General features: G+C 47.1%; 1 protein-coding gene across 1 annotated transcript; it reads right to left on the minus strand.

Annotated features, from left to right (window-relative positions):
* Positions 1 to 1,067: 1,067 nt before the first annotated feature.
* Positions 1,068 to 23,846, minus strand: RAMP3 (receptor activity modifying protein 3). The gene is made up of 3 exons (XM_055421071.2): positions 23,693 to 23,846; positions 5,965 to 6,097; positions 1,068 to 2,405 (listed from the first exon to the last, which is right to left on the minus strand). Exons 1-3 carry the CDS (start codon positions 23,754 to 23,756, stop codon positions 2,150 to 2,152), a joined length of 453 nt encoding a protein of 150 aa, XP_055277046.1. The 5' UTR covers positions 23,757 to 23,846; the 3' UTR covers positions 1,068 to 2,149.
* Positions 23,847 to 23,975: the final 129 nt, after the last annotated feature.

Here is a 23,975-nt window from a genome sequence, read left to right on the forward strand (position 1 = left end):
GTTCTCTAGTCTTGGTTAAGAGTGGGGTCTTCAGCCGAGAAGCACCATTCGGCAGCCTTGTGCACATAAGAGTAGCCTCTTGGTGCAGCTCTGGGGGCCTGGGCTCTCAGGGAACCCGGGAAGTGAGAATCCCTGGGGCAGGGAAGACACACACAACCTCCAGGGGCTCCCCACACAGGGTGTGGCCAGGGCCAGACAGGGGCTGGGCTGCACTCCCTCCTCAGCTGCAGGGCCCCCCAAGGCACCATCTGAGATGAGAACCAACATTTTAAAGGCTTGAGATGGTCTGAAACCCAAAAGCACCGCCCCTCCAGGCCTCCACAGGTTATCTCATCAGCAGACGTCCAGCTCACAGATGACCGGCAGAGAACTGCGTGGTGGGCGATGGCACTGTGGATTCACGTTGAGATCACAGCCTGTTCCTCGGCTGAAGCTGCCTCAGGAACCGGAAGTGCCAGGAGATTCCCATCCTGTCCCTGCACCTATGGGCATCTGCACCTGTGGGCACCTGCTGGGAACCAGCAAGCTCAGGGGACCCCCTGCACCTCTGGGCAGGAAGAGGAGTAGGCCTCTGAAGGACAGAGGGACTGCCCTGCTAGGTTCCTTCCACATCCACTCACAGCTACGGCCCCACTTCTAGGCCCCAGCAAGACGGTGCTGAAGTCAACCGCCCACATTCGAAAGAATCAGCTGCGGAACTGGAACGCCGCAGGGGACCAGAGAGAGGCCTGCGGACAAAGCGCCTCCACCAGTTGCTCCCAGGTCCCCAGGACCAGGCGGGGATCCTGGCAAGCCAGAGGCAACCTCGAAATGCCGGAAAGATGAAGTCTCCCCTCCATCCTCAAAGCGCAGGGAGCCAGTGGGAAACACAAAACCTCTGAGAGCTGGATAGCAGATACCTCCCGCCTGCCCACACTCCCCTGGTGTGATGCTCTCTTTGCTGCTCTGACCTCTGACCTCCTGGAACCTCAATCACTCCGTCTGTAAAATGGGCCTGGGGGACTGGCCAGTTCTAAGAGGCCGGATAGAATCTCTGTGAATTCCCTGGAATAAAACTGGAAACCCCAGAAGTAGCATGTCTCTTTACTCACAAAAAGCACAGGCACAGCAGACAGAGCTCAGCCAGCAGAGCACACAAGGCCCCTAACCCGAGGCCTTGCTCATAGAGGGGCCCATTACCAAGGAGGCCCACACCAGCTGCGGCCACAGACCGCAGGTCGCAAGCTATCCTGTGGCTCCTTGGAGCTCCCAGTTCAATTCTGTCTTCCAGATTCTAAGTGGGCTCGCCATCAAGAGGACCCAAGGCCTGCAAAGCGAGGACCCGCCCCCTCCGACACTCTTTACTGCCCCACCCCCAGCCATGTGGGAATGAAAGAAAGTGAAGTCGCTCAGTCGTGTCCGACTCTTTGCGACCGCATGGACTGAAGCCTACCAGGCTCCTCCATCCATGGAATTTTCCAGGCAAGAGTACCGGAGTTGGATGGGAATAGGCACACCTTTTCAGAGCAGTGCCACTGTGGTAGGGCCAGGGCTGGGGGGTGGTGTCAGAGTAGGAGGTGGGTCAGGGCCAGGGGTGGAGTCAGAGTGGGAGGTGGAGCCAGAATAGGAGGTGGGGTCAGGGCTGGGAGAGGGCTCAGGGGTGGGGATGGAGTCAGAATAGGAGGTGGAGTCAGAGTAGGAGGTGGAGTCAGAGTAGGAGGTGGGGTCAGGACTGGGTGAAGTCAGAGTAGGAGGTGGAGTCAGAATAGGAGGTAGGGCCAAGGCTGGGGTGGGGTCAGAGTAGGAGGTGGGGCCAGGACCAGGGGTGGAGTCAGACTAGGAGGTGGGGCCAGGGCCAGGGGTGGGGTCAGAGTGGGAGATGGGGTGAGGGGTAGAGTCAGTTGGGAGGCGGGGTCAAGGTTAGGCCAGGGCAGGGCCCTAAGGGACTTGGTACTGGGAACACCAGAGACCCCAGCCCAGCCTGGGACAGCGCAAGTGAATCAGTGGTGATCTGTGCCCAGTACACAAGCTCCAACCATAGCACGTTTTCTCTATCACCAGCCCAAGACCGCCGGGGCAAGTTTCGGGGCTGCTGAAGCACCAGCTCAATCAGCCCTGCAGAACTTTTCTTCCATCTCTCCAGGCATGGCCCCTCGGGCTCACCAGGCCCTCACAACACCTGATCGGTGTGTTTGCTGCGCCACACCACCACACCAGTCATGGCGATGGTCAGCAGGACGGGCACGGTGATCAGCGGGATGAGAATTTCGTCTGGGGGGTCCTCCCAGTCTTGCCTGTCCACCGAGCAGTTTTGGAAGAACTGCCTATGGACGCCGGCGATGAAGCTCTCAGCCAAGGGGTTGGGCCAGTAGCAACCCACCACGTTGGTCTCCACCTCCGTGCAGTTGGTGAAGCTCTCGTAGTACCTATGAAGGCAGAGAGTTTGACCATTCAGCTCCCCCACCCCTTCTAACTTTGGCCCTGACTTACAGGAAAATGGGGGCAGTGCTGTGTGGCCACCGGTTCTCAGCATGGCCCCAGGCCACATGGGAAGAGTGGCCTCGTGCTACAGCCTCTCTTGGGCCTGCTGGTCTGGCGGTACCCATCCCCCTGGCGTCCTTGCCCTGAGGTTCTCTCGTGGTGGCCCCATACCCTGCAAAAAACTCTGAGACCATGAGCTCCCCAAAATATACCCATGCCCCCGTCTGCATCTCGTACATCATCCCTGCCCTCATCATGTTCATCCACACTGTCACCTCCTTCCTACAAGGAAAGAAACTCCCAACACCCCAGGTCTGGACTCAGCCCCCAGGGTGCCAGCACCCCCAGGTCTCCCCAGAGGATATTCTGAGCCTGGTCTCTTTCTCCAAGGCCAAAGGTCACAGCCCCTTGACCTGCAAAGCCCTTCTCACCTAGGACCACTATATGGGCCTCCCAGGGGAAGAGATCTCTCTGAGGCCAAGGGCTGGCTGCCTCCCAGTCAAGTTAACCTGCCTTCATTTACCTGACTTGGTGGTGTGAGGAGGTGGGGGGGGGGGGCATCCCACCTGTGAGCCCAGCCCCAACCTGTCCTCCTCTCCAAAGTTACCTTCCTCAGCCCCCACCTGACAGGACACATGGGACCCCCTCTGCCCAGGGTCTTCCTGTCTGTGTTGACCAAACCTGGAAAGGCATTTAGCAAGCCACAAATGAGGAACCACGTCCATCAAACAGCCAGGCTCCTGATGGTCCGTGTGGCCAGCCAAGGGTTACCACTAGCAGTCCCCAGAATTCAACCCAAAAGCCCGCTGACCGAGGATTACTGGCCTCTGGGGCTGCTGACCTAGACTGTCAGCCATTGTTCAAGATGCTCTGGTCAGAGGGCTGGTTGAACATCTGCCTCAGTGTGCCGCTCCAGCCACTGCCTCCCTGGCAAAGTGCTTCACACGGGACAGGTATGGGGCAGGAAGGGGTTCCTGCCTCAGCTCCCCATGGGAACTAGGCTTTGCAACCACCCTCCTCCTTCCGGTACTGACCCAGGAAGGGTGGCCTGAGCAACAGGAAGGATCCACTTCCTGCAAGGAGTTTCCTGTACACAGCCTCATCTCTGCCTGGAAAGGCAGTGGGAAACAGGACAGCGGATCCATTCAGCCAGACCCTTCGCCACTCCTCCTGGTGGCCCTGTGGCAATCAGTTTCCCAGCCCAAACTGTTTGGCTGTTTGGTCAGGCACACATCTGCCCACACCCCTCAGGTAGTGCAGGCAAGGAAGAGCCACACAAGGCAAAAGAGAGCAGGAACAAAGGCTACAGCCTGGAATCCACGTGCAGAGCCATGATGTGGTCCTTGGGATGGGTCCAGGCTCTGGGTCGCCTCACTAACCAGGTCCTCAGGCAGACGTCACCCCCAAGACCCACCCCTCCCACTGGGCCCCATCCATGGCCTGCCACCCCAGAGCTTCTAACCCAACACCCTGCAGAGCCCCTACCCGCCCCAGAACTCAGTGCAACTGAGACGAGGTACAAGGAGCAGGAGGTGGAGAGTGATTTGAGGCCCATGTGACCCCCATGCACAGAAAACAGCACAAGATAGCAGCTTAGGGCTCAGGAAGTGGAACCGATATCTTCCAATCTCAGCTTGGCTGACCATCTTCCTGACTTTGCCCACATTACTTAGCCTCCCTGAGCCTCAGTTTCTCCACCTGTAAATGGGGTTCATAATTCTCAGCCAATAAGGTAATGAATGGACCTTATTAGGTGAAAGGCCCCACCTTGGTGAAAAGACCAAATTAGGTGCTGTGAATACACTTCTGGTAAGTGCCTGGCACATAGTAAGTTCTCAGTGAGGTCACGGGTGAGTCCCAAAGGCTAGGGCTTGGGCAGAGCTGAGACCTACAGGGGGCCATGTGCAGACTGCCCACGCTTGCTGCTTCTCAAGATCATGGGGAACTGACTCCGTATTGTGACAGAAAATGTTGTTACAATAAAAGACAGCAAAGGTCAGGCACTCAGGCACAAGGCAACAGTTGCAGAAGTCAACACCCACAGCCCAGCACCCCACCCCTCCCAGGGCTGGGAAGGCAGATGAGGCAGGGATGCACACCTTTCCACACACAGTCCCAGGTGCTGTTAACTTACCAGTGTGCGTTCAAACTGGAGATAAAATCAAGGTTTCTTCCCAAGGAAGCTGCCATTTGTGTGACATCATGGAACCAGGGTCATGACAAGCTCCGTACTTCCCAAGCAACTCTGGTCACCACCCCAGGGCCTTTCCATGCCCTCCCGTCAATCTGTCTCCCAGAGCACCTTCCCTCCAGCCCCTGGGGGTGCTCTCACAATGAGCAAAAATGCAGTCATGGTGCAGAGGGGAAAGTTGGGATGTGGAACCCAGAAGCCAGGTAAACTGCCCCTGGCAGATTCCCTCTTCCGCCAGCAAACTTTTCCCTAGTCCAGTAGACATTGGCCCTCTCTCCTCAACTCCAAGACCCCCTCCTGGCTGACCCCTCTACTGTCCTCCAGCCCTGGGGCTGGATGTCTGTTTGATCTCACTGAGGCTTTAGCAGGTGACAGAAGCCCAGGACAGGAAACTCACACCTCCTCCCTAAACCTCCACCCCTGTGTGTCCACTCTGGGCTTGGCGTTCAGGTCAGGTTCCAAGGACAATATAAAGCCTGGCCAAGGCCCTTCCTGAACCCCCACTCCCCTTTCCCAGCAGACACAGAAATTTTGTTCCATTTGGTTCAGTGAACAGCTATGTGTGGAGTCCATGAGGGGGCTGTGGATGTGCCCACAAAGAGCCACTGTCCCCTAGGGAGATGGCCATGGAAACCCATAGAACAGCCACTGGGAACAGAGAGCATAGGGGCCAGGGTCTTAGAGTGGAAAGGGCTGATGCAACTGATAGAAATCCAGGGGTCCCAGGCAGGCATGGTCCACAGGACAGGTTGAATGCAGCAGCCACCAGCAGTGTGCCAGGTAGAGACTTCTAAGTTGGAAATGGGGGAAGGTAGGCACAGGCCATCAGTGATTTCCAAGGAGGTGAAAGGTGTACCTAGACACTTGATGCTGGGTGTGATCACAGGAGATAAAAAATATCTCAGAAGCTTCTAGAAAGTGGGGCCCTCTGTGGTGGGGCACTGCCCCCACCACACCAGGTAGAAACCAGTGGGACTCAGTTTCTCTGTTGGTCCTGACTACCAACCCAGCCCTGGTTGGTGCTGTCAGGAAAACCCAAAATCACAACGCCACCCAGCACGGACCATGAAGAGAGGCAGGCACCCCAGGGCAGGGCACCAACCACATTCAGGAAGGGGAGTGGGTGTCAGTGGTTCCCACAGAAATGACCACACTCAGAATGGGGGATGCACAACCTGGAGTGTTCAATCTGGAGCAGCCAGTGTGGTCAGTGAGGGGAGTGAGGGGCTGGGAGGCTTGGAATGAACCTCGGAACTTGGGGACCACAGGCGCGGTGGGCAGGGCAAGGGCAGGGCATGGGCAGGGACACTCACACGATGAACTCCGAGAGGTTGCACCACTTCCAGACCTCTACCTTCTTCATCTTTTCGGCGAAGGTTTTGCTGCAGCGGGGCAGCATGGCCAACATACGCTTCTCATTGCAGCCACCCACAGGGGGAGACTCCCCTAGAGAGGAGAGAGTTGTGAGCATCACTAGGAAGGCTAGGTGCTGTCATGACCCTTGAAGCCTCGTGCTGATGCCCCTCAAGGTCAGCTGGGGTCTTCTTCCATCACCTTGGCCTCCATGTAACTCAAGAAGGTCGAAGCCAGTGCAGAAAGAGAAACCCACGTTGAGGTGTCACCAAGACAGGACCCAGAGGGGTCACAGAAAGAAGTCCTCTAGCGAGGCATGGAAAGAAGCAAGCTAGGGGAGGGCAGCATCCAGAGAGATGGGGGTCTCGGGAGCGGAGAGGCTGAGGGAAGATGGGTTCCAGTGGGATAAAATAGAGAGGACTTCCCTGGTGGTCCAGTGGTTAAGAATCTACCTGCCAAGGCAGGGGACACGGGTTCAATCTCTGGTCTGGGAAAATCCACGTGCCATGGGGGCAAATAAGTCCATACACCACAACTACTGAAGCCCAAGCACCTAGAGCCCATGGTCTGCAACAAGAGAAGCCACTGCAATGAGAAACCCGCGTATCACAACTAGAGAGTAGCTCTCATTGCTCTCTGCAACTAGAGAAAGCCTGCATGAAGCAACAAAGACCCAACATAGCCCAAAATGAATAAATAAAACATTTAAATAAAGTAAATATAGAGGAGAAAGTCACTGTGTCCTTGTATAAGAGGAAGGCTTCTCATATGACACTAAAAATACAAACAAAAGAAAAATATAGAAATTGAACTATATCAAATTTTTAGACTTTTGTGCTTCAAAAGATACCATTGAAAGAGTGAAGACATCCCACAGAATGAAAGCAAATATATGAAAATCATATATCTGATACAGGGTTTGTATCTAAAATATATAAAGAACTCTTATGACTATTAAACAAGAGCAATGACTCATTTAAAAATAGGCAAAAGGGGAATTCCCTGGTGGTCCAGTGGTTAGGACTCAGTGCTTTCCCTGCCAGGACCCGGGTTCAGTCCCTGGTTGGGGAACTAAGATCCCACAAGTCATGTGACACAGGGGGTAAAAAAGGAATGGAAGGTTTGGAAGGTTCTTGTTCTTTACATGAATTGATATAATATCACTTAGACTGTGATAAGTTAAAGATACATACTACAAATCCTAAAGCAACCACTACAGTAATCAAAAAATAATAATTACTGCCAATTAGTGAAGGGGAAGAAGGAGAAATAAAAAAGTGGGAAAAAAATGCAAAAAAATAAAAGTGGGAAAAAAATACAAAGTCTAAAAGAAGGCAGAAAAAGAGAAGTGGGGGCAAGAACTGATGGTACCATGGTAGATTTAAAACTAACCATATCAATAAATTATCACATTGAAAGTAAATGGTGTTAGTACCTCAATAAAGAAATAAAAATTGTTAGGACTTTCTTGGTAGTACAGTGGTTAAGACTCCAAGCTTTGACTGCAGGGGGCACAGGTTCAACCCCTAGTCAGGGAGCTAAGATCCTACATACCACATGGCACAGCCAAAATTCAAAACATAAAACAAGGATTATTAGATGAAATCAAAAGGCAAAATCCAAAATCCAATCACAGGCTATTTATACGTACCCTACCTTAAAATGACTCAAATAGATTCAGAGGAAAAGGTGGGGAACAATATGCCATGCTACCACTAATCAAAAGAAAGGTGGAGTGGCTACATTAATACTGGACAAAGTATAGTTCAGTGCCAAGAGTATCACCAGAGATGAGTCTTTCCATAATTATTAAAGACTCAATTCATTAACAGTAGTTGGGTGAAAGGGGAAGAAGTGACATTGGAGGCTGGACCCAAAGGCAGACTAGTGCAGATGTGCAGGCCTTCCCAGTTTATTTAAAACCTAACAAAAGGCAGAGGTGGGTTTTCAAACTCCACACTCCCCCACTGAACCCACCCTGAGACTCAGAACCTTCACATTGTGGGGTCCCAGGCAAGCAGCAGCCAAGCCAGAAGCTGACACCCCTCAAAGAAGAGCCTTGCCATCTCTGCAGGAAGAGGGTGCCCTTCTGAAGTTAACCACAACCACTAGATGCCCAGCCCCACCCCCTTGGAGTCACTGGTTTGCTGTGTGACTCTGGACAAACCCTTCACCTTGCTGGGCCTATGTCTCCTCCTTTATAAAAGAGAGTGGTACTGATTCTGGGTGCTTTCACTAGTTAATAGTCATGCATCTCTTTCAACTTGTCTCCATCTGGCCACAACTGCCCCACCCACACACCACTCTGCCTGGACCCCCAGCCACCTAGCCCCCTTCCCAGGCTGCAGCAGGTCTCGCTTATGTGCCCCCAGGCTGTCGATCCAGTTCTATTTTAACACAGCTCTCGATTCTGAAGTCCTTGATGGAAACAATCTATTGTAATACAATTCTACTGAAGGCAGAATAAAGCCATTCCCCTCTGAGGCTGGTGCAGACCACCATACCTGAGCCCACCGGAAGATCTCTGGGGCTAGGGGCCTCCCTCCCAGCCCCTCTCAGCACTGAGTCTCTCAGGATGACCATGTGAGGTGGGACAAAGGTGTCTGACTTGGCTGCACACCCATACTCCCTGAGGCCACAGCCCTGGCCCATGGCAAGGGTGACTCTGAGATTGGGACCAAACATTCGTATTTGTTAAAAAAACAAAAACCAAAAAGACCACCCCTGCGTGATTCCAATGTACTGCCAGAGCTGCAAACAAATAGGGAAAGCAATGCTTGCTCACAATTACGTGCACACAGGCACGGAGATCTTGTGCAATGAAGATTCTGAGCCACTAGGCCTGCAGCACCAAGATGCTAATCTCTGACAAGTTCCAGGTGCTGAGAGGCCCTGCCCACACTCTGCAGAGTTAAGAGACAGACAGTGGGAGAGTTGAGGAGTCGGAGGTGGTTGAAAAGCCTTGCATGTTCACCGTGACTCTATTCCCAGCCCAGATGCACTCACTCTCCTCTCTGAGCCTCAGTTTCCCCTTCTGGAAATGAACGCTGGCCTGGCTGCCCTTTGCCAGGCTTCCCTCAGCTTCAGTACTGACCAGTGTCCACTGAGTGCCCTGTCCTAAGTGTGGTCCAACTCGCTGAGCCCCGCAACAGCCCAACAAGACAGGGTCCCTGTGACCACTTGCACAGTAACAGGGTGGGGGGCCAAACCCACATGCAGCCTTGGGTCCAGGCCGTGCAGGCCTGGAGTCAGTGATTCTGGGGTTCACAGGCTCTCGGGCTGTGTGGAGGCAGCTGAGAAGTCCACCTGTGCTCCATTCTCTCCGGCCACCCTGTTGCACAGGCATCTTTTCCTTGCAGCTCATTGACAGGCACCCCAACACAGGCTCCAGTCCACTTCATGTCCTCCACATCCAGTCGTGTGCCCATTCCTGGGCCTGGCTGACAGTCTTTGCAGGGTATCCTACATGGGTCTCCTGAGTGCTGCCCTCCACCCACAGGCATGAGTCAGGCAGGTCTCATAACATAGTTTGCCCCTACTGGTGCTGCCACTCCTTCCAGGTGCAGCCCAACTGGACCTGGCCATCTAGACCCCCTGTACCACCATCAAAACCCAGCTGGACCTGGATCCATGGACCTGGATGATCTGGACTTTAATCCTCTGGGCCTGGACCCCTGGACCTAGAACATCTGGACATCCTCAGCCTAACCCAGCCACCACCTGTCGGATCACTGAGACCCGGTTCAGTGCTTCCTCCTCCTCCATCTTATCCTCCTCCTCCCCCCTGCACATCCTCCCTCTTGGAATTCCTTCCTTCTCTCCCTTCCTCCTTCCTGATAGACCAGAATCTCCATATGTCCCAGAATCGCCACACACCAACACCCCAGGGGCCTGGCCAGAGCAGGTTGAGGATGCGCCATCAAGGACCACGTGACATCCTGAGGTGAGTTTCCTGGGATAACTTCTCCTGCCTGTGGGGGGAGTGGGCAGTGTGCTATGAGGATGCACAGGACAGGCACCATGGGACACCTGTAAAGTGACCTCCATGAGGAGATGGAGGGACAGGTAAGTACAGCACCAATTCTGATGCACAGGCTTAAGGAACTCCCAGCAAAACCCAACAATCCATCCAGTGTTATAAGACTGAAGTAACGTTTCTGGTACTGGAATGGGAGGTGGCAAGGTATCTGTCTAAAGTCCAACACCAAGGAGAGAAGAGGGATGTGGGGCTGGGCTCAGTGGTACCAAGACTGGGACATGGAAGTAAAACTTTCCTCTTTGGTGAGCTTGAGGTTTGCCTTTGAGAATATAAGTGAGATTTACAAGTCGCTGAATGAAACACTTGGAAAGTCTTTAAATGCCAGAATTGACTGCTGTTTCAAAGAAAAGAAGATAGATGATTTTGGAACGTCCATGCTCTTTCTTCACTGAATTTTAGGGATCAAGTCCTGAGCCTTTGGAGTGGGAGCACTGACTCCAAGACCCTAGACTACCAGAGAACTAACCCTAGGAAGTATCAAATAGTGAGAACTCACACAAAGTAAACCACTTGAATATAAGACCCACATCACCCAACCACCAGTAGCACCCAGTGCAGGATGCCTCATCTAAACAAACAAAACAAAAATACAAATCCAGTCATCAGCAGACAGGATTACCACTTCACTCAGCCTTGCCCATCAGAGGAAAAACAAACAAACAAAAACTCAGCACAAATCTCACCCTATAGAAGCTCACACAAACCACTGGACCAACCTTAGGAGGGCAGAAACCAAAAGGAAGAAAGAATTCAACCCTGAAGCCTGGGAAAAGGAGACCTCAAACACAATAATTTAAAAAAAAAAAATGAAACAACAGAGAACTACTACACAAATGAAGGAACAAACTAGAAACACTGAAGTTCAAATAAATGAAGAGGAAATAGGCAAACTCCCTGAAAAAGAATTCAGAATAATGATAGTAAAGATGATCAAACGCCTTGAAAACAAAATAGAGAAAATACAAGAATCAATTAACAGAGACCTAGAAGAATTAAAGAATAAACACACAGAGACAAACAACACAATTACTGAAATTAAAAATACTCTAGAAGGAATTAATAGCAGAATATCTGAATCAGAAGAACAAATCAGAGAGCTGGAAGATAAAATGGTGGAAATAATTTCTGAAGAGCAGAATAAAGTAAAAAGAATGAAAAGAACTGAGGCTAGTCTCAGACATCTGGGACAATATCAAAAGCACCAACATTCAAATTATAGGGGTCCCAGAAGAAGAAGAGAAAAAGAAAGGGTATGAGAAATTTTTTGAAGAGATTATAGTTGAAAATTTCCCCAACATGGAAAAGGAAATAGTCAATCAAGTTCAAGAGGCACAAAGAGTTCCATACAGGATAAACCCAAGGAGAAACATGCCAAGACACATACTAATCAAGCTAACAAAGACTAAATACAAGAAAGAGTATTAAAAGCAGCAAGGAAGAAGCAACAAGTAACAAACAAGGGAAATCCCATATGCTTAAAAGCTGATCTTTCAGCAGAAACTCTTCAGGCCAGAAGGGAATGGCAGGATATATTTAAAGTACTGAAAGGGAAAAATCTACAACCAAGATTATTGTACCTGGCAAGGATCTCATTTAAAATTGATGGAGAAGTAAAATCTTTTGGGCTGGCATGTGGGGATGACCCAGAGGGAGGATAAAGGTAGGAGGGAGGTGGGAGGGGGGGTTCAGGAGGGGGAACTTATGTAAACCTGGGGCGAATTCATGTCAATGTATGGCAAAACCAACCAATATAATATTGTAAAATTAAAAAAAAAAGGGAAAAAAAACAAAGCTTTTCAGACAAGCAAAAGTGCAGAGAATTCAGTACCACCAAACCAGCTTTACAACAAATGTTAAGGGGACTTATATAGTCAAGAAATACAAGAGAAGAATCAATCCCAAACAATTAAGAAAATGGCAATAGGAACATATATGTCAATAATTACTTTAAATGTAAATGGATTAAATACTCCAAACAAAAGGTACAGACTGGCTGAATGTATGCAAAAACAAGACCCATACATATGATGTCTACAAGAAACCCACTTCAGACCTAAAGACACATATAGACTGAAAGTGAAAGGATGGGAAAATATATTCCATGAAAATCAGAAGCAAAAGAAAGCTAGAGTAGCAATCCTCATATCAGACAAAATAGACCTTAAAATAAAGAATATTACAAGAGATAAAGAAGGACACTACATAATGATCAAGGGATCAACTCAAGAGGAAGACATAACAATTGTAAATATCTATTCACCCAACATAGGAGCACCTCAATAAGACAAACACCAACAGACATAAAAGAAGAAATTGACAGTAGCACAATAATAGTATGAGACTTTAACACCCCCCCACTCACACCAATGGACAAATCATCAAAACAGAAAATTAATAAGGAAACACAAGTCTTAAATGATGCATTAGATGAGATGGATCTCATTGACAATGAAAACATGACAACTCAAAACCTATGGGATGAAGCAAAAGCAGTTCTAAGAGGGAAGTTTATAGCAATACAATCCTACCTCAAGAAACACGAAAACATCAACTAGACAACCTAACTTTACACCTAAAACAATTGGAAAAAGAAGAACAAAAAAACCCAAACTTGGTAAAGGAAAGAAGTCATAAAGATCCGAGCAGAAATAAGTGAAAAAGAAATGAAAGAAACAATAGTAAAGATTAATAAAACTAAAAGCTGACTCTTTGAGAATATATAAAAAATTGACAAACCTTTAGTCAGACCCATCAAGAAAAAAAGAGAGAAGAATCAAATCAACAAAATTTGAAAGAAAAAAGAGAGGTTACAACAGACAATGCAGAAATACAAAGGATTATAAGAGACTATTATAACCTGGAGATATATATATATATATATAAACATTATAACCTGGATATAATTATGGATAACCTGGAAGAAATAAACAGAGTCTTAGAAAAGTTCAATCTTCCAAAACTGAACCAGGAAGAAATGGAAATTATGAACAACACAATTACAACCACTGAAATTGAAGCTGTGATCAAAAATCTCCCAAAAAACAAACGCCCAGAACCAAATAGCTTCACAGGAGAATTCTATCAAACATTTAGAGAAGAGCTAATGCCTATCCTTCTAAAACTCTTTCAAAAAATTGCAGAGGAAGGGACACTTCCAAACTCATTCTACAAGGCCACCATCACCCTGATACCAAAACCAACAAAGACAACACAGGAAAGGCCAGTATCACAACTTCAGGCCAGCATCAGTGATGAACACAGATGCAAAAGTCCTCAACAAAATTGTACCAAACAGAACTCAGCAACACATCAAAAAGCTCATACACCACGATCAAGTTGGGTTTATACCAGGTATGCAAGGATTGTGCAATACACACAGACCAATCAATGTGACACACCATATTAACAAATTGAAAGATAAAAATCATATGATAATCTCAATAGATGCAGAAAAAGCCTTTGACAAAACTCAGCACCCATTTATGATTAAAACACTTCAAAAAATGGGCATAGAAGGAACCTACTTCAACATAGTAAAGGCCATATATGATAACCCTACAGCAAACATTACCCTTAATGGTGAAAAACTGAAAGCATTCCCCCTAAGATCAGGAACAAGACAAGGGTGTCCACTTTCACCACTATTATTCAACATAGTTCTGGAAGTCCTAGCTATAGCAATCAGAGAAGAAAGAGAAATAAAAGGAATCCAGATTGGAAAAGAAGTAAAGCTCTCACTGTTTGCAGATGACATAATACTGTACATAATGTTAGTCGCTCAGTCATGTCTGACTCTTTGCGACCCCATGGCCTGTAGCCCACCAGGCTCCTCTGTCCATGGAATTCTCCAGGCAAGAATACTGGAGTGGGTGGCCATTTCCTTCTCCAGGAATACTGTACATAGAAAACCCTAAAGACAGTATCAGAAAATTACTAGAGCTAATCAGTGAATTTAGCAAAGTTACAGGATACAAAATCAATACACAGAAATCACTTGCATTTCTGTATACTAATAATGAAAAATCAGAAAGAGAAATTAAGGAATCAATCCCATTCACCACTGCAACAAAAAGAATTAAATATCTAGGAACAAATTTACCTAAGGAGACAGAAGAACTGTACACAGAAAATTATGACACTAATGAAAGAAATCAAAGATGACATAAACAGATGGAGATATATTCCATGTTCCTGGGTAGGAAGAATCAATATTGTGAAAATGACTATACTACCAAATGCAATCTACCAGATTCAATGCAATCCCTATCAAATTACCAATGGCATTTTTCACAGAAATAGAACAAAAATTTCACAATTCACATGGAAACACAAAAGAACCCAAATAACCAAAGCAGTCTTGAGAAAGAAGAATGGAATTGGAGGAATCAACCTTCCTGACTTCAAATTATACTACAAAGTTACAGTCATCAATACAGTATAGTACTGGCTCAAAAACAGAAACATAGATCAATGGAACAAGATAGAAAGCCCAGAGATAAACCCATGCACCTATGGGTACCTTATTTTTCACAAAAGAGGCAAGAATATACAATGGGGCAAAGATAGCCTCTTAAATAAATGGTGCTGGGAAAACTGGACAGCTACATGTAAAAGAATGAAATTAGAACACTTCAAAATGCCATACACAAAGATAAACTCAAAATGGATTAAAGACCTAAATGTAAGACCAGAAACTATAAAACTCTTACAGGAAAACATAGGAAGAACACATGATGACATAAATCAAAGCAAGATCCTCTATGACCCACTTCCTAGAGTAACAGAAATAAAAACAAAAGCAAACAAGTGGGACCTGGTTAAACTTAAAAGCTTTTGCACAGCAAAGGAAACTATAAGCAAGGTGAAAAGACAACCCTCAGAATGGTAGAAAATAATAGCAAATGAAACAATTGACAAAGGATTAATTTCCAAAATATACAAGCAGCTCATACAACTCAATGCCAGAAAAACAAACAACCCAATCAAAAAGCGGGAAAAAGACCTAAACAGACATTTATCCAAAGAAGACATACAGATGGCTAACACATGAAAAGATGCTGAACATTGCTCATTATTAGAGAAATGCAAATCAAAACTACAATGAGATATCACCTCACACCAGGGAGAATGGCCATCATCAAAAAGTCTACAAACAATAAATGCTGGATAGGGTGTGGAGAAAAGGGAACACTCTTGCACTGTTGGTGGAATGTAAATTGATATAGCCACTATGGAAGACAGTATGGAGATTCCTTAAAAAACTAGGAATAAAATCACCATATGACCCAGCAATCCCACCCTTAGGCATATACCCTGAGGAAACCAAAATTGAAAAAGGCACATGTATCCCACTGTTCATTGTAGCACTATTTACAATAGCTAGAACATGGAAGCAACCTAGATGTCCATCGACAGATGAATGGATAAAGAAGTTGTGGTACATATACACAATGGAATATTACTCAGCCATAAAAAGGAATGCATTTGAGTCAATTCTGATGAGGTGGATGAACCTAGAACCTATTACACAGAGTGAAGTGAGTCAGAAAGAGAAAGAGAAATATTGTATTCTAACACATATATATGGAATCTAGAAGAATGGTACTGAAGAACTCATTTACAGGGCAGCAAAGAGAAGCAAACATAGAGAATAGACTTATGGACATGGGGAGAGGGGAGGAGAGGGTGACATGTATGGAAAAAGTAACATGGAAACTTACATTACCATATGTAAAATAGATAGCCAACGGGAATTTGCTGTGTGTCTCAAGAAACTCAAACAGGGGCTCTGTATCAACCTAGTAGGGTGGGATGGGGAGGGAGGTTCAAAAGGGAGAGGATATATGTATACCTATGGCTGATTCATGTTTGACAGAAAATAACAAAATTCTATAAAGCAATTATCCTTCAATGAAACAGTAAATTGAAAAGAAAAACAAAAAAAGAATGAGGTAAAGATGCAGATTCCTGACAACACCAAGAAGGTAGATGGCTGCCGCCCACTCAGGCTACCAGCTGCATTAGTAAAGGTCTCAGGAATTAACTTGGAATAGAAAACCATTTCAGCAGTTCCACCAGGGAAACAAAGAAAAAGCAGGACTGTGTTTCTTTTGTCTAGGGGACTTTCAGACTCTGGGAAATGATAAACAGCCAAACAGATGCATTTCCGAGAGAAAAGGCTTTTACGGCCAGTCATTTGGAAATGAAAAACAGGAGCTCTCATTCTTCTCCAGTGAAAACAAGCAGCAAGCAGACCATGGCCTCGGTGGGCTCCGCAGTAATGGGCCATGGCCAGTATGGCTGGGACACTGTGGTGTCTGGAACGTTCTGCCCTCAGTCCTTGTGGTCTGGCGAGTTCCCTCCCCATCCTGGACCTCAATTTCCATATAGTGACGTCAGAGGACCTCCAAGGCACCTCTAAGCCAAGCACCTCCTTGCAATCACTGGGGTACCTGATATCCAGCACTGCACCTGGGCCCACTTGAGTGCACAGAATCCAGTGTGACAGGAGATGGCTCGACAGCAGGACATTACTCCCACCAGTGACAAAAACAGTGACAGTGCCATGTTCATGCACAGACACACTGGCATAGGCGCTCTGTCTGGTAGCTCTGCGAGTGAGCCCCTGGGAGCCACAGATGCTAGCAAACTCAGGTGTTCACAGGATGTATGCCAGGCACTGGCAGAAGCTTCCCATACATGCAATCCTTCACTCCACACTCCTAGGTCCCCACACAGGGTTATGGGGACTGAACTGATTGAATCCAACTGGCAGTCACATGCATGCATGCATGCTCAGTCGCTTCAGGCATGTCTGACTCTTTGGGATCCCATGGACTGCAGCCCTCCAGGCTCCTCTGTCCATGGGCTTTCCCAAGCAAGAATACTGGAGTGGGTTGCCATGCCCTCCTCCAGGGGATCTTCCCCACCCAGGGATCGAACTCATGTCTCCTGTAGCTCCTGCATTGCAGGCAGATTCTTTACTGCTAAGTCACCAGAGAAGCCCAACTGGCAGTCACAACAGCCTTTTCTAGGTTGCTAGAGTGGGAAACCTGAGACTAAGTGCCATTAAATGTTTTATGATCATGGGGATCAACTGCTGCAAAGAGAGAGGCGCCCCGGCAGTAATACCTAAACCCAACAGTTTGGTCAAGGGCAAGGCACAAAACTGAGCCAGCAGGCCTTGGGTTAATTAGTAGAACTTCAAGCCAAAAGGAAAAAAAAAAGGTGGGGTGCAGGGGAAGGCTTTTTAAATGCAAGTAAGTTTATGACCCCATGGATTGTAGCCCGCCAGGTTCCTCTGTCCATGAAATTCTCCAGACAAGAATACTGGAGTGGATTGCCATTCTCTTCTCCAGGAGATCTTCCCAACCCAGGGATTGAACCCAGGTCTCCTGCACTTCAGGCAGACTCCTTACTGCCTGAGCCACCAGGAAGACACATCATAATTGTGTCTTTATCTTTGGATAATACTACCAAAATTAATCTATAAATTACCAAAATTAATCTATGATCCCTATTTAACTATCTTAAAGAAAAGTGAGCACTTACAAATGAAACATTTCTAAATGCAACAAAAAACTAACCAAAATGAATTTCAGGTTCATGTGATCTGCAGAATATTAAGTATTAAATTAATATCCAGTATTAAGATTTGTTAATTAATACAGATATGTCTTTAGAGTCATCAGTGCTACATATGATACTTCTCTTGTACAAAGGTTTACTGAAAGTCAGTAAATTCATGTTATATCTATTGAAAAATTATCAACAAAAAAACTGATTTGCCATGATGATATTGTCATAAGCAGTAAAACAGAAAAATGGTGTAGCAGTTTTTAGACGAACTCTTTAGAAATGACTATGCTTTAATTTTTTTAGATTCTCAATAGCTTGAAACTTTAGAGTTTTGCTAAGTTAAATGATAAAAATTCACTGAAGGTCTAGGTCATTTTTTTAAGATAAAATACTGGGAACATTGATTGCTATACAAGTCTAGCAATCTTTTGTCTTCTTGCCGCTGCTGCTGCTGCTCAGGAGAGAAAAAACTAAAGATGTACCACTTTAAAGAGAGAAACTATGCTATAATGTATGTTTTTAGAGGTTATAGAACATGGTTATAAGTTTGTCAATTAGAAAATGTTAGTATAACAAACAGTTCAATTACTTGCCTTTTGGGTTTTGCTAGAGATTAGGGTTTTTAAGGATGAAAATTATAACAAACATGTAATTAAGACTACTAAAAATAATAGTCAGTTGTGTCCAACTCTGTGCAACCCAATGGACTGTAGCCTGCCAGGCTCCTCCGTCCATGGAATTCTTCAGGCAAGAATACTAAAGTTAGGTAGCCAGTGGCTAAGACTCCACATTCTCAATGCAGGGGGCCCAGGTTCAAACCCTGGTCAGGAAACTAGATCCCATATGCTGCAACTAAGCATATGCAGGCTGGAACAAAGATCCCGCATGCCACAACGAAGAGTTTGCATGCCTGACGAAGATCAAAGATCAAAGAACCTGCATCACAGCTAAGACCTGGCATAGCTAAATAAATAATTTTTTTAAAAAAAGAATGGACATAGTTTTGTTAAAGAAAAAAGAAAAACAATTTTGCCCTAGAGCTCATCGTTTCTAGATGGGGAAAAAATAAGGGACAACTTACATGAATACAGAAGTCGTGGAGGTTTATGTAAAAGGAATCTTAAGAAAAGTCTTATGCATGGTCAGGATTGAATAATATTAGATTGAAGTTAATAAAATAAATGAATTTTATTATCAAAAGTAAACTAATACAAGACTGGAGTTTGGTTTTCTCACTCTGTTAAAAGAGCAATGTTTCCTGGAATATTGAGCTGTTTTTGATAAGAGATTTTAGGTTTCCTTCTCTAGCTACCTTTGAGTTTTCCAAATGGCCCCTGAAGCATCTCTGAAAGAAATATTAAACTAATCAAGATTATTTGGTTTATTAAACTTCATGGAGAGCATTAAACGAAAAATTGACCTAGTAAAGTTGTCAAGAGTATAGCTACTCATGACATGGATCACCGCTTGCTTTAAGTCTGCTGCCTGAAGTGCATGTACAACATTTGTGTGACAATTGGATAAAACTGATAAGATTTGTAACCTATAAAGGGCTTCCCAGGTGGCACTAGTGGCAAAGAACAGTCTGTCAATGGAGAAGACGTAAAAGACATGGGTTCAATCCCTGGGTGGGAAGATCCCCTGGAGTAGAGCACAGCAACCCACTCTAGTATTCTTGCCTGGAGAATCCCATGGACAGAGAGCCTGGCAGGCAACAGTCCATAGGGTTGCAAAGAGTCAGACATGACTGAAGCAACTTAACACATACACATAGCCTATAAAAGGTCCCACTTCAGCATACCTTTGTAGTCCTTTGTTATGTCTGATTAGTTTTCCTCCAACATGGATAACTAGGCTTTTCATATAATTGAAAAAATTTTTTCATTTATATGAAAAAATAACTACTTTTCATATAAATGAAAAGTAGGACTAGCACCAAGGCAGAGGACAGACCCAGGGCAAGCAGCAAATATGATCAAGGGACAAATATTTTTATCATCAATGCTTTCTACCGAAAGACTTGCAATCAAAAGGGGAAAATGATAGGAGAAATTTTCACATACTGAGGTATGTGGAAGTCATTCTGATTTATATGATTTAACTCAAATTTTATGCTAATTTAAAACAGCTTGTTTGTGGCCTATTTAACACACATTGTAGGGCTTCCCTGGTGGTCCAGTGGCTAAGACTCCATGCTCCCAATGCAAGGGACCTAGGTTCCATCCCTGGTCACGGAACTAGATCCCATAAGTCGCAACTAAAGTTCACATGCCACAACTAAAAGACTGCCTGCTGCAACTAAGACCCAGCACTGCTGAATAAATAAATAAAAGAAACAAATATTTTTAAAAGAATTAATGACTGAAAGATTATAGACACAGAACGACAAAAGTAGCAATTAGGCCTATAGCAGTCTCAGAATCTTTAGCTCCTCCCTGAAGAACTTAGATAACACCATCCAATGCATATTCCTGAGTTGTCTTACAGATACTAAAACCACCAGGGAGAAAAAGCTAACGGCCTGATGATCAAACTGCAGCCATAATACAAGCTGCTCCAATTTGAGCAGTGCTATTCTGCACATAGCCCCCGCCTGCACATCCTTGAAGCTTTCCCTTAAAAGCTCTTGCCGTGAGACTTCCCTGGCAGTCCAGTGGTTAAGACCTTGCCTTCCAGGGCAGGAGGTACAGGTTGAGTCCCTGATCAGGGAGCTAAGATCCCACATGCCTTGAGGCCAAACAACCAAAACATAAAACAGAAGCAATATTGTAACAAATTCAATCAGTTCAGTTCAGTCACTCAGTTGAATCCAATTCTTTGGGACCCCATGAACTGCAGCATGCCAGGCTTCCCTGGCATGTTGGTCCATCACCAACTCCCACAGCTTGCTCAAACTCATGTCCATAGAGTTGGTGATGCCATCCAACCATCTCATCCTCTGTTGTCCCCTTCTCTTCCTGCCTTCAATCTTTCCCAGCATCAGGGTCTTTTCTAATAAGTCAGCTCTTCACATCAAGTGGCCAAAGTACTGGAACTTCAGCTTCGGCATCAGTCCTTCCAATGAATATTCAGGATTGATTTCCTTTAGGATTGACTGGTTTGATCTCCTTGCAGTCCAAGGGACTCTCAAGAGTCTTCTCCAGCACCACAGTTCAAAAGTCTCAATTCTTCTGCACTCAGCTTTCTTTATGGTCCAACTCTCACATCCATATAAGACTACTGGAAAAACCATAGCTTTGACTAGATGGACCTTTGTTGGCAAAGTAATGTCTCTGCTTTTTAATATGGTGCTTAGGTTGGTCAACAAATTCAATAAAGACTTTAAAAATGACCCACATTAAAAAAACATAAAATTATTATTAAAAAATTATAAAAGCTCTTGCCCTCTGGTTGGCAACTTGGAGTTGATTTGGGTGGTCTGCCATCTTCCCAGGTTGCTGGCTTCCTGAATAAAGCATTTTTCCCCCACTAACCCTTGTGCCTTGAAGACTGATTTTTGAGCATTGAGCAGTCAAATCTGAGTTCAGTTTCAGCCCCGGTCAGTAACAGACACAGAGGCAGAGCCCTAGCTAAGTGGACTTCTGCTGAACCTCACGACCCCAGGGCCCTGTGCAGCAGCACCTGCTTCTGAATTAGGGTTTGTAGTTCTCAAAGCACCTTCCCTGGTGGGTCCTTCAGAGCCTGTCCTCAATGGGCCATTATGATCACTAGGAACAACTCCCCCTTTCTACCCAGCTCCCTGTACCCACTTTTTACAGCTCAGAGATAGCTCAGGGATAGTGGGGTGTCAGCATCCAGAGCAGCCTTGGGACCCTCTTTCAAGATGCAGCAGCCTCCAGGGCTGATATGGCCTCCAGTACGAGCCCGTGAGCAGGTCTGCCTCTCTGTGCATCTCCTTGACTCAGTCAGGAGTCAATTCCTGAGGTCCTCACTCTGATGGGGCCAGCACTGGACTGCGTCTGCTGAGGGGTTGACCTGGACCCTGACCCTGGCTGGGGAGCCTGAGCCCAGGTTCCGTGGGCAAGGGACACCGGGTCCAATGAGACAAGATGAGGTGGCTCCCAGAACCATGCCAACATGAGCCCAAGGCTATTAACATGGAAGGTTTCTCCACAGGGCCTGCCTTTGGTCCTTCTCAATTCCGGGCTGTAGGTGGGTGAGGAGAGCCTCAGTTTCCGTCATAATGAATCAGAGTCTTCTCCCATTACAAGAACCAAAATCTCCATCCAGACGTAGAGAACGGACTTGTGTACACAGCAGGGGAAGGAGAGGGTGGGACAAATTGAGAGAGTAGCACTGACAATATACACTACCATGTGTAAAACAGATAATAAGTTGGAAGCTGCTGTATAACAGAGGGAGCCCAGCCTGGCGCTCTCTGATGACCTAGAGGGGTGGAATGGAAGGGGAGAGAGGGAGGGGATATATATGTAATTATGATTGATTTGCATTGTTGTTTGGCAGAAACCAGCACATTTTAATGAGGTGGATGAAATTGGAGCCAATTATACAGAGTGAAGTAAGCCAGAAAGAAAAACATCAATACAGTATACTAACGCATATATATGGAATTTAGAAAGATGGAAACCTGAACCCTGTATACGAGACTGCAAAAGAGACATAGACATATAGAACAGTCTTTGGGACTCTGTGGGAGAGGGTGAAGGTGGGATGATTGGGGAGAACGGCATTGTAGCATGTATATTATCATAAGTGACCAGTCCAGGTTTGACGCATGATACAGGATGCCTGGGGCTGGTGCACGCGGATGACATGGAGGGAGGATATGGGGAGGAGGGAGGTGGGAGGGGGGTTCGGGAGGGAGAGCACATGTACACCCGGGGCGGATTCATGTCAATGTATGGCAAAACCAACCAATATATTAATGTAAGGTAATTTGCCTCCAATAAAATAAATTTAAAAAAAAAAAGTAACTATCCTCCAATTAAAAAATAAAATTAAAAAAAAAATCTTCATCCAAGGGCTTTGCATTTGAAGCTTGCTGAAATCCTGTATCAGTGTGCTCCTGATCTCCTGATTTCTGGAAGCCACCAATCACTCTTTCCTCTAACACAAAAATCCAGCTAACCCTACGGCTCTAACCCCTGAACATGAAATGAAGTCATACTTTATCCACCCCAAACATCACCAGTGGAAAGATAACCTGGAGTTCAAGACGCCAATGGGCCTAAGCAGCTTTTTCCAAATTCCAGGTCATCGAAGCTGACAGTGGCAACGCAAACAAGCCCAGTTTTACATCTTACAGTCAGGGAAACTGAGGCCAGTGAGAACAAGGGAGCACCCCAAAGGACCCAGGGGACAGTGGACCCCCAGGCCAGGGCTTCCCCCTCTCAGAGCTGGCCAAGCTCAGGAAGGCTCTCCCACGGAAGTCCTCCCCAAACACGGATACCCTATCACTGGTTCTTGGATGATTTCCTTAGAAGGATTTTTCAAAACAAGTGTTTCATTCAATCCATTCCCAGTTTGTGAGCAATGTGTCTTCCCAGGAGCCCCGTGTTTTCTCGCTGGAGAAGGGATCTGGGAGGGGAAACCTCAGAAAGCCGCCCTCTGTCCCCTCCAGCCAGTTGCTCCAGACACAGGCGTACACACCCACACTGAAACACTGGCCTCGGAGGACAGACACAGCAAGGAAGATCCAGCACTCCCACTTCTGGTTTCCTCTCATCCACAGCTCTGAGCTGGCTGTGCACGCAGGAGCCCCGGCCGTGGAGCACACGGCCTCACAGAGAGGAGGGAGATGGACACGCCCGCCTGTCCCCAGCCCCAGAACAGGGAGGCCGGGGACATCGCAGCAGGGAGGAGCGGCCGAGCCCGCTGGCGAAGCACAGCTCGCAGGAGACCCTTCGCCTTCCTTCCAAGCCCGGTCCGTCACCATCAGCTGGAGCATCCTGGGGACCGCTCCTCCAGAGCCCGGCGCGCCGGGCTGGGCCAGGTCGGTGCTGAGGAGGAGGAGCAGCCAGGTGGCAGAGGCAGGATGCCAAAGGCCGCGCGGATCCCACGACCCCCGAGGAGGTTGGGGCGCCCCGGCGCCGGACCCAGCGTCCCCTTACCGCAGAGTAGCAGCAGCAGCAGCAGTGGGAAAAAGTGGGGGCGCCGCAGCGCTCTTGGCCCCATGGCTGGCCAGCTGTCGCGCGCGCGGTCCAGCCGTGACGCACAGTCCAGCTGCGGCCCCGCTGGGGGCGCCCGGGGGCGGAGCCCAGGCGGGGGAGGGGCCGCAGAGAGCCCGCCCCCAGGAGGTGCCTGCCCCTAGGCTGTGCTCTCTGCCCTCAGGTGCCCTCCATCAGGGCGTGCTCCCCCAGGACGTGCTGCCCCTCAGGACGCTCCTGTCCCTAT

The sequence above is a fragment of the Moschus berezovskii genome, chromosome 3 (assembly GCF_049115385.1).
Source record: "Moschus berezovskii isolate FMDL1 chromosome 3, NW_MosBer_1.0, whole genome shotgun sequence".
Lineage (NCBI taxonomy): Eukaryota > Metazoa > Chordata > Mammalia > Artiodactyla > Moschidae > Moschus > Moschus berezovskii.